The 11,613-nt window shown below is 38.9% G+C and overlaps 1 protein-coding gene across 1 annotated transcript in view; it reads right to left on the bottom strand.

Annotated features, from left to right (window-relative positions):
* Nucleotides 1–4,376: 4,376 nt before the first annotated feature.
* EHF (ETS homologous factor) overlaps nucleotides 4,377–11,613 on the bottom strand; it is a 33,536-nt gene continuing 26,299 nt past the window's right edge. Inside the window, exons 7-9 of the mRNA XM_064657735.1 lie at nucleotides 11,208–11,267; nucleotides 8,650–8,845; nucleotides 4,377–7,792 (exon numbers count right to left, since the gene is read on the bottom strand). Of these exons, the coding sequence (XP_064513805.1) occupies nucleotides 7,693–7,792; nucleotides 8,650–8,845; nucleotides 11,208–11,267 (356 nt within the window). The 3' untranslated portion in view covers nucleotides 4,377–7,692. The remainder of the gene's footprint in view (nucleotides 7,793–8,649; nucleotides 8,846–11,207; nucleotides 11,268–11,613) is intronic.

Here is an 11,613-nt window from a genome sequence, read left to right as displayed (position 1 = left end):
GACTTTTCTTCACCAAAGTAGTGAGCTCAGGCTTTGGAGAGCTAAAGGGTGATTGTCTGCCTCAAAATTTGTTGCAGTCCTCCACATTTTCAGCACTGTCAACCCTGATCCCAGGTTTTATAGCAAAATTAAAGAACTGCTCCATGTGACATGCTACCACTCGTCTGCAGCTGCTGACAATGGCATGTATGAAAGGGGCTGATACACTAGGGTGATTTCCTTGCTCACCTGTACCAGCTTGGTCAGGGTCACAGTGGGAGTCTAGTTGAGAGAAAAGTCTGGGGTGGTAGGAGGGCACAGTGTGTCCATCTTACAGTGGTAGCAAAGTAATAATTGGATTAGCTTTATCATCTAACTCTAAAGTTTCTTGAAAGTAAATATAACTTCTACTATCCCCTCACCTCCATACCTACGGGAAAAGTAAAAAGGGTCCATAAGACATGTGATTGCACGACAGCTGCTGAAACTCAATGAGTCCCCATGCAGAGTGCCCTTCTCCATTAGATGCCTTCTGGCATGCCAGTGATTTCAGTCTGAACATGCTGAAATGTTTCACTCATGAACTATAAAATACTGAAAAATATTGGTTTGGCATGAATAACTGGTGAATCATCAGCATTTGTAATTGTTTGGGGGTATGGAGCTTGGCTTATTTGTATTCTGGTTTCACATGAGAACATTGATATGAAACAGCAGTAATTGAATCTGATAAGCTCTGGTGAGCCTTTCTGCAGGAGAGGAGGTATGATTTAGAGAGAGATATAAGAGTACAGAAGGAATTCTAGAAGGATGCACAGAGAGTTGCAGGTTGCCTCACATCACAACTCATAGATTTTATATACTCCAAAAATGAGTGATCATCATCTCAGGCAAAGCTAATTACCTGAGACATTATGATTCTATCTGCCATGAGAAGGATGAAATTCAAGGTGTTCCCCTCTCCCTTTTTTTTTTTTTTTAATTACTTGTCTGTCTATTTAAACTTTCTTTGAAAATACAGGAATCTTAGATAGCATAAGATTCCAGTCTGTGAGTCTTTGGTGGTGAATGTTGTTTCTCCTTCTGTCCATGTTCAGGCACAGGCTTCATGGGATGGCTGTGTTGAGAAGTATCATAGTTCACAGGAAACTGGGCAAGATCAGACCTGTGGTGTGATCCTCCATTCTCTGAAACTTCAGTGAGTCACTGAGAGAGCCCCTAGTTACAGATTCGGGTTGCACTTTTAAATTTCCCCTGCTTGGCAAATTCACAGCCTATAGAGGGCTGGTTTAGTCTTAGCCAATGAAAGCTGATTCAAAAGATAGACAGACAAACTCTTTACATTCTGTTCCAAGGATAGAGCATGTTCTGTGGGTAGAGCCATCAATGTTATAACCACAAAACTTGGGAAAAGTGGATGTGAGAAAAAATTGGAGGCAGAATCTGACAAATAGTGTGAAAAACTGACAAGACTTAAAGAAGGTGCAGTCCCTTCTCCCAGAGGGCTTCATGATATCCAGCGGACAGCTGTGTTTCAGCATCCTCATGGCAGCATCACTTCAAGGAGATTCAAATATCCCGATGATCTTCTGACCTTTCTGCAGCACTCATAGAAGCATTTGGGATGCATTCTTAAAAATCTTCACCCTACATCTGCTTGGCACATCTGAGAAATGCAGGAGATGAAGATGTACACTGGAATTAGACCTTTGTACACAGTGAATCCTACAGTCTCCAGGGACTGCAACCTGAATAAACACAGCACTTCTCCTCACCCACAGGTTGCTATGGAGCCATCCTGCAGCCTTTCCTAGTGAGCTGTGAAGAACAATAATCTCCTTGCCACACAATGCTGAAGGTTGCATTATTGTCCAAAGCTTTCAAGATTCAGAAAGAAGCTTTAGAAAGCAGGGTGCAAGGCATTGTGTTCATCCTCTTAACATCCTCAGTTATAAGAAGGAGGCTTTCAGTGTTCATCCTCTGAAGGTCTCTTCACCACTCTTAGAGCGAGACGGGGAGGCTCCTCTGCAAAATTCGCAAGATGTGTCACTGATAATGAAATTTATCCCCAGCTTCACATCTTGTTCCCAGGGACAGTAAAAATGCCAAAATAAGGAACAAAAAGCTTAGGAAGAAGCTACAGTTTGCCTATTTGTTTTGCAATACCTGCTTCAACATTACAGGTCATCCATTTCCCTCTTCATTCCCTGTGTTGAGACTGAATTTTATTTTTGAATTTCAAACCAAGATGAAAGCAAAGAGAATATCACACCATATTGAATACAGAGGGAGGAAATTCTTCAGCAGAAATAGTATTTCAGTCATTTTTCATAATTAATTTTTTGAGGCACACAAGATGGTACAGTGTACATAGATATATTGCTATAGTTTCTTCTTAAAGTTATAATTAGACTTGTAAACACTAATTTATGTTTAATTTTTGCAACCAGCCTCTGATGGAAAGACTAGAAATAGAGTGACTTGGATGTCACTAGCTTTTTTTGCACATACAGCCTTTGTATTTCCACACAGAACTGTTGGGCGCATTAAGACCTGGCCATCTACTCAGTCTCTTCCTCCTACTTTATTTTTTATTTTCCCCATTGTTTTCTCTAACATTTAGGTGAATTGAAGGAGCTAAATATCTGAGGAAAGGGTGGTGGTTGAGGGAAATTCTTGGCTTGCACGAATTTTAGGACTTAGACTACACTGTGCAAAGCTCCATCAGCAAGGGAGCATATGCTGAAAATCTAGAGAGATAATCCGTCTTTCAGGTTATTATAATTAACCCACTTATACTTCTTGGAAGCTATTAGTATTGGTAACTCTTAATTGCTCATCTCTCTGCAGTACCAGATTTCACTTACCTGAATCAATTCTCACTTTTCCTTGATGCAGACCTGCACACAAATTTGTATCATGTTTAGATGTAGGTTGACTCTATTTACAGTACTCCTATTACTTATTCTCAATTTACATATGATTTGCAAACTCTGAATTTTGCCTTGAATTTTTATTTCACATGGCCTTAGATTGCAGCTGAAAGATGAAGTTTTCCTTGATTTTAAGTGACAACCAAAGAAGCATTTTGGTTTGCTTGGGGATTTTTGTGTTTTTTTGGTTTGTTGTTTTTCGTTTGTTTGTTTTAATTTATTTATTAAGTGTGCATTTGTTTGCCTGTTTCCAAACAATATTCTCATTTGCCTCAAATATTGGCCTCAGCTTCCTTGAAACAAAAGCTCCAGTGTTTACTGGAAAACCAGCTGTGTGCTTATTCAAAGCTCAATCTGAACTTGCCTGAAATCCAGTTCCAATTCCTTTTGAAACCTGGCTTGGGACTCTGAAGTTCTCAAAATATGACCACCCTTTCAGAGCATGGGCCTCATTTTGCATTATAAACATGGGGTTTGTGCCTGTGTTTAAAATTCAAACCTATTCTCCTATTAATGTGGGCATAATGTTGGAGCCCCTTGAAATTCTGCGTTCAAACACAGGCTAATTCAGTATAGACTGAGCACTTTTAGAACAGCCATCCTCAAACATCCATATACATAACTTCAAATGCAGCAGAATCACTCGCTTAAAATTAAGCACATTTGCAGATTAAAGAGCACGATGGTGTGATTTGCCCCATTGCAGTGAAGCTCTTGATTTGAGGTTCAAGCCCAACTCCAGATCTGCTGGCACAGCAACAAGGTCACTGGGGCAGGCATGCCACACTCCACCACATCATGCTGCCAGCCCGGGATACCAAACGCAGCAACCACAGGGGCTACAGGCTGGCTCATTGCAGAACTACACTCTACACTCTCACAGCCTACTGATGCAGCCACGGTCTCACACAGAGTGCAAATACAATCTGCATGGATCTACTTTGACTTTCTTTTAAAGATTTTCACTTCTTGTACCTCAAGCTGCAGACCAAATCAGGATAGATGTTCCCTTTCTGTAGCCACCACTTAGATGGAAAAATAACACAAAGGACAGGATTTCATAGCTTTAGCTGCTTTGATTCAGTAAAGGAAATGCTTAATGTGAGTAACAGCATCCTTAATCAGCCCAGCCCTTGCACTCAGTTCAAAATACCTTGAAGTAAAATCAGTGATGAAGTAAGGCCTTTGTCAAGTTTAGCAGCCAAACAAGAAAGGCAATCTAGCTGTGTTGACATAATCCATTATTTCAGTGAGGGCTGTGAGACATAAAACAGGTTTGGAAATCCAGTATCTTCACAATAGATGAGCTATTTAACATATTAGTAAATTTAAGCTATTGGATTTTGTGGTAGTTACATCAGTCCTTTTGTCAATATTGAAATATTCTTCAATACTGAAAGAATTCATTCTGGTCGCTTCCAATCTCAAGACACAAAAAAGGAAAGATAAACATTAATCAAAACATTTCTTTCATGAGTGTTTTATTTGAATTTATATAATATCCACAAAAATAGAAACAGTCTCTAGAACCATTTTGTGAATATATAATCTCCAAGCCGAGATTTACAATGGCAATAGTGAAATATCTAGCTTGGGTTTGTTGCCACACGTAGACATTGAAGATGATACTGTGAGAAGAAAGCAGGAATTATGCAATGTGCTGCAGAAAGACGAAAATTTAACTAAACATTTTAATGTCTATGTAGTTCAACAACCTACATACAGTTTATCAGGATGTTTTTTGTGCAGAAAATATTGAGAGTGCTCATGCCAACACCTTTGACATTGTGATTTGCATGTAACTGTATAAATACAATAAATTTTCCTATCTAGAGCTTTATACATATGAAAAATTATGGTACAATAAAAATCTATACACATGATGCTACCAGTTCAGCAGCAGCTAACTTAAAGGAGACATCTGAAAATATGATTGCTCAGCCTCTGAAATATAAAATATAAGAGCAATCAGAAATGCTTTTTGTCTAAATAGCAATTTACATTAAAATTCATCTCTTCATTTTCTCCGTTTGCTTAGGTCTGATAAAAAGAATCTGTTTGGCTGGTTGCATCTGTCCTTGGCAAGAACTGTAATTTTAAACAGTCCTTTGTGTTTGTCTTAGGCAAAGGCTAATATATTTGTAAAACAGAGTAAATGTTGGCTGTCTTCTATTCCAACTTTGTGCTATTGTAATGCTGAATGACAAGTACCTAGTCTGAAAAGTTCTGCAGAGTGGAAACAGAAACTTGCATGATTTCCACGTGCTGAAAGATGGGACAGTGGAAGACACATTTATACTGCACCCCAGAATAAATCACTCTCTACATTTGTACAGTATGCTTCTAAATAAAGCTTAATATTTCAAAACCTTTAAAAGCAGGTTTAGCTACAGCTCAGCAAACAAATGGTGACACTCATGTATCACTGGTTCATTTTATCTCCCAAGAAATTTCATGAGAGATCAGGTAAAAAGCAGGTTTGTGAAGGTATTATAGTCAGTTGCTGTAGGATATATGTTAACCTAAAAGGTACAACTATATTGCAGATCTGTGATGGTACCACTGATTTCAGATTTTAACCCAAGGTTTGGACTGGGATGTGGTGTGAAGAGCATGGAGCAAAGGGCTACAAATAATCAGGTGGGGGGAAGAAATGATCTTAGGAGCAAAGTGCTCTCCTCGTCTGGAGGCCTGATTCTTGTTATATGAACTACAAAATTATGGTAAAGGAAGTGGAATGTAGCAATTTAAGCTAAAAAAGGAAATTAATTGAGTTGCGTGAAAGCAAGCAAGGCTGGCACAGTCAGTCAAAAAAAAAAAATAGACTGAAAGAAAAAAATGCTTTGAAGTACACAGGCTTATTATTTGATTTGTAAATAAGATGAACCTCTCTCCACCCAGGTTATGAAAAGTAAAAATTGTCATGTACGGGTAATTGATGGTGACGGCTCTGGCATACACAGTGTAGGAGGCAGTGTTACTGTTTAACATGCCCTACATGTGTAGATAACAAGTTAGGCTCTCATGTTTGCCTACAAATTGTTGCTAAGCACATTTTATAACCTTTATATTGATACTTCTGTTGTCTCTTGGTTTCATCTCTATTTCCTTTCAAGACAAACAAAAAATTGAATATCCTGCAACCTCCAGCTGTACCCTGCTGAATTTCAAGCTAATACAGATTCAAACCCAAGGGACTCCTGAGAAAACGGATATTGGATGGATTTAATGTTCTTAATCTCAATTTTTTTTCTTTCGTTTTTTATCTGGGACTTCTCAGCCCTTGTTATTGTTTTCCAAAGTCCCCATCCCTGAAAAAGTGAGTTGGTATTGATCTTGGTTTCACCTCTGTTAACATCACCAAGAAAATCCTGTTTCTCAACACCCACATCTCATGTACTCAGTGACCTGGTGAAGAGCTGCCTCCTCTAGTTTTTATTTCCCCATGTCCTGGATGTGGTTGGTGTCAGCAGGAAGCATTTGTGGAGAGAGAAAGAAAAAGCTGCCAATGAACATACAGTATCTGCACAGCACTGCTAGAAATGAGCCCAAAATACCGACCCAGATCTGAATGTCCCCAAAATCTCAATGTCTTTAAGTTGACGGGTTTTTCTCTAGCCAAGAATTCCAAGTACAACTGACAAATACAAATACAATACAGAGTTAGACTTGAGAAAAGCAAAAGGAAAACTAATATTTTACACGAAGGGTTTTTTTGCATTTCTCAAAGGTTTCTTGAAAGTATCTGTCCAAGTGAGACTTGACCTGCCAGGAGGATCATACAACTTGAAGAATCTGCAGACCACTTCCTCATGTCATGGGACTAACATATGTTCTGCTTGCCCATCTCCTCACAGTTCTACATGGCATGGATTTGAATGCTTTAATTAGGAGTGCAAGAGCACAAGAGGACTATAAATATTCCTACTGGGAAACCAGTGCCTTTTGGTAGGTTTGCATAGTCAGAAAACAATCATCTTCCTTCCATATCTTTTGGTCCCCAAGACTGACTCCCTTCCTGCAGTTCACCTTCAAGATATTAGTTAAAACAAATAGCCCTTTTCCTGGGATGAGCTGGATGCTCTTTGGAGATTAGGATACTCCATATCAGATAAGGTCTGGTCCTAAACTTCAGCCTGCAAAAGAAGGTCACAGTGCTGGAGGTAGTATGGGTTCTCCACATAAATGCTGACAGCCACCTTGCTGAGCCACTGCTTTCTGTGGCTGCAATAAACCAACTGAAGAGGAACCCACTGTCTAATTCAACAAGCAGCTGAAAGCCAGCAAAGCATAAAACACTCAGAAATCAGAGAAGGGAAGGAACAAGTAGTATTGGCCAATGAAAGCTATAAACCAGCTGGCTATGGAAGAAGGCTACTTGGCTCAGAGATGCTTTACTGTTTCCTCCACTTGTAGTTGCCTTCCAAAGTGGATTATCATACTCCCTAAATGCCCTAGTATTTAGCTCCTTCCCTTTCTTTTCGTGACTCATAAATCACATTATGCCTGTATGATTTAAAAAAAAAAAGAGGAAAACTTCACAAGAAGGGAAAAATAATCGTAATTCTATAATGTTAACTTATATCACAGAAAACTGTGTACATTTTTTCCCCATACAGGACTTACTTCAAATACAATAATTTTAACACCAATAATGATAATGTTCTTTCTTCCCGACAGAAGTAGAATTGTTTTTTCACCCCAGTTTGGTACATAAATATAAGAAAATAGTCTTTGAATATTTACATCCACGTGTTTTAAATGTTATTTCTTGATATATTTAATTCTCATTTTCTCTCCAACCACGGGCATTCTTTCCAAATTTATATACTAATCTCCGACCATCCACACGCTCCAGGATTTCTCTTTTATAGTAGTATCTGTTAAAATAAAAACATACAACAAAAATTTAAGAGTAAATTCACCTATGGTGCTAAAAGGCCACTGCCAACTAGACAATTCCTTGGCTGGCTTTAAAAGTCTTTATTTTCTGTTGCGACATATATATAATACCTAAGATCATTATCACTGAATGACAGAGAAGGAAAAATGGAAGTCTTCTTTTTACTTTATATTGATTAGCTTCTGAGTTCAAAGTTTACCATATATAAGGTAAAAGCATATTGCTGTATTTATCACACACTCTTATTCCATGGGGATTTGTTTCCAGATAAGCCAGGATCTGAAATCAGACCAGGAAAAAACCTCAGCTTCCATTTAAAAGTACATTTTCAACTTCCAGAGATTATGGAAAAATGCTTAAAATGTTAAATCAAACAGGAAAGAAAGTCCTAACATAGAATTTGTAAACCTATTTTAGGATAATGGGTCTGGGATATGACTAGTTTCTGAACATTGCTGAAAATAACAAGGTCTCTGGCCATTACTGGGCCATTTAAACCTCTCCAGTTCAGTACTAGGTGAACTTTTATCTTTCTGCAACAAAGTTTCCTTCCTACTTCTGTTGTTTGGGTGGAGAGCAATAGAATGTATATACATATACATAAATATATATAAACAACTGTTTATGTTATATATACTATAGTATATAGAAACAGGAGAGGAAGAAAAGACAAAGAAGAATATAATCCTACAATGTCAGAATTAGTGCGAGAGATTTAGCTGTCAAAGAAAGGAACTGATGCTGTTGACAAATCACTTTTAAACGTCAAACAGATTCTCCATTCAGCTAGTGTGTTTATGTGCTGCAGTCTTCCTCAGCAACATTTTAGCTCACCTCATAGCCCGGCTGAGTTTCTCGTAAGTCATGCTGCTGTTGTTTTTCTTCTTTCCCCAGAGCTGAGCCACAGCTTCAGATTTTAAAAATCTGAAGACACCTTCTGACCGGTCTTCCCACTTGATTAATCCTGGGTTTTTCTCAGGATTGAGAAGAATATCTCGAATAAATTCCCAAAGATGAGTTCCTCGAGGGTCTGAAAGAGGAAAGGAGGCAGGAAGAAGGAGTGTCTCAGGAGCTTTCTGGGCTATAATTGCCATTTTTTTGTCATCTGCAGAGGGTGAACACTCAGTAGGGACAGGCCATAGTTCTGGAGTGCAGGACCCCTGTCTCAGAGATATAAAGACAAAAAGCACTGGCAGGCCTTACACTGAGGCTGGAGGTAAGTGTCAGCCTCAGGCAGTCTGAGCCCTTTGGCAGGCAGGTAGGAGCCCTGGCAAGCAGAGGAAACAGAGTCCAAACCACCCACTGCTTCCTTCTGCCTTTGGCACTCTTTCTGCCTTGAAGAGAACATGTTTAAGCCTTCCCCTCATCTCATTTACCCATTTTTCCTGATACTCTTCTACAGCACAACATCTAACCTGATATTATTGTGTGGTACATTACTGTGAAGCAGGCACTGAACCTCCGAGCACTTAAAAGACAGACAGAAGGCACAGGAGGTGAAATGCCATTCCACAAGAATGAGTAAGTAAGAAGGTGTAGAGTGGATAGGGGGACAGTAACAAAACTGGCCAGCCAAAATTGTATGTGAAAAGCATATTAAAAAGCTTGACAACGGTATAGAAAAGGCAAAAACAGATTTGCAAGTTCAGCAGATAGACCTCCCAGTTTAAACACAAATACATCCCACAGTTACTATAGAGATGGCATCAGAAAGCCCAGGTCAAAAAAAAAAAAAAAAGATTAAAAAAATGCAACAATTCAGATGAAGTAGTTTATGAATGAAGAATAACAAACAAACTGACAAGGTTAGCCAGAAAGACAGCAGTCCTTTGGTCTGACTTCAAAAGTATGCAATTAGACCAAATTAAGAAGGAAAGAAGCTAGTCAAAGATGTGAAGATAACTCAAAAATGGTATACAGTGCAACATAAGTAGAAATGGATTTCAGTCAACTAATACAATATTTTTCCTTGTTCTTGTAATTGTTTTCTAGAACCAGTAACTAGCCTATCTGGACATCAGAAACATACTTAATGGTCATGATACAGAGCAGTACTGAAGAAACTGGAAATGTAGGGGGTTAGCCCAGACTGCCAATGTAACCTGTTCTGTATGCCAAGGCTGTGATTGAGTTCTTAGAACAGTAGAATATCTCTAGTTTGAAGGCACCTATAAAGATCAAGTCCTACTCCCTGCTCTTTGCAGGACTTCTAAAACTGAGCCATATGACTAAGAGCATTTTCCAGATACTCCCTGAGCTCTATCAAGCTTGCTGCTCTGACCACGTCCTTGGAGAGCCTGTTCTGATGACTGACCACCCTCTGGATGAAGAACCTTTCTTTATTGTCCAATCTGAACTTTCCCTGTCACAGCTTCATTCCATTTCCTCATGTTCTACAGCTGGTCATCAGAGAGAAGAGATCAGCCCTTTTGAGAAAGATGTAGACTACGAGGAGGGAACCCCTCAGCCCTCTCTTCTCCAAGCTGAACAAGTCAGGAGACTTCAGTTCTTCACAGGTCTGTCTTCAGATCAGTCCTCTCTAATCCTTTCATTAACAACTTTATGATACACACAAATAAAGAAACGAGATATCTGTGTGCAGATATAAAGTTCTAGAGTTCTGTTTCGGCAAAATGACAGAACAGTGTAAGAAGAAGAGTCAGGAAGAGACATAATCTAGAGGCCATATCAAAACAAGATGAAACTGAATACCATGAAATGCAGTGATGGACTAATATTAAGCTTTTCTGTTATAAAGAGGGAATTACACAGGACCCATAAAAATGTCAGTAAAGTACATTAATGGAACTAGGTACAGAAATCACAATTATGCTAACCTGTCTTCAGAGTCAGGTTGAATAAACACTACAGAAAACACAGGTGAGAGGAGTGGAAAGAAAGTCATATCAGAGGAGAAGAAGGTGGCAAGATTGAGGAGCAGGTGCTTGCTTGGGATGTCATGCATGAGAAGTTCTGCAAGGAGATGCTGAGCAGGGTCTGTGGTGGATGCTGCACCTGGCAGGCACAGGCACGAGCATGACGGTGTCCACGCACAGACCTTCCAGATTTAATCCCAGGTCTTCCTCATCATTCCTTTACTTCATTCCACCAGCCCAGCTCAACATAGGGCAGAGGTGGCTGGTTTCTGGTTGCTTCCCCATAAGCCCTCACTGATAAAAACAGTTTGAAAAATTTAACAATATTGAGTCACATATAATGTAAACAAACAGTACTAGAAAGTCAGATCCTTGGAGAATTCAATCACAATAATAATCCAGCCAGTTTTGCTTTCAAAATGATTCCTCTTCCCTTCTAAAAAAGATTTGCTTTTCATGTGTTTCTTTTTCCTTCAATCAACTAACCAATCATTATAAACATAGATGTTGACTTACTGTGCTTCTTGGTGTGGGACTTTGGGGTATGATCTTGCAGTTTTTTTGCATCTGAAGAGTCTGCAGAGAAGGAAAATGAAGTCTATTTGTAAATTTGATTAAAGGCTTTCCATTGACTAGCAGGTTGAAAGAAATAAAACCACAAAAAAGAACAAATATCTCTTTTAAAGATAATCACTTTTCGGAAGGTAATCTAAGTGAGGAGGGAGAGTTTTGTTTTCTTTACTATATGTTAATCAGCACACTTCTCAAAGAGACCATTGATGAATAAAGAATGAATGCAGAGGTAAACATTTGGCTTTTGAAACCTAAATTTGATTAACAAATACCTCACCTCATGTTATGTGTGAGAGAGAGAAAAATAAGATGATCACATCTATAAAAGGAATCCTGAATTGTCCCATTA

The sequence above is a fragment of the Pseudopipra pipra genome, chromosome 6 (assembly GCF_036250125.1).
Source record: "Pseudopipra pipra isolate bDixPip1 chromosome 6, bDixPip1.hap1, whole genome shotgun sequence".
NCBI lineage: Eukaryota > Metazoa > Chordata > Aves > Passeriformes > Pipridae > Pseudopipra > Pseudopipra pipra.
Note: the sequence above shows the minus strand (reverse complement) of the source record. Positions and strands in the feature narration are given on the sequence as shown.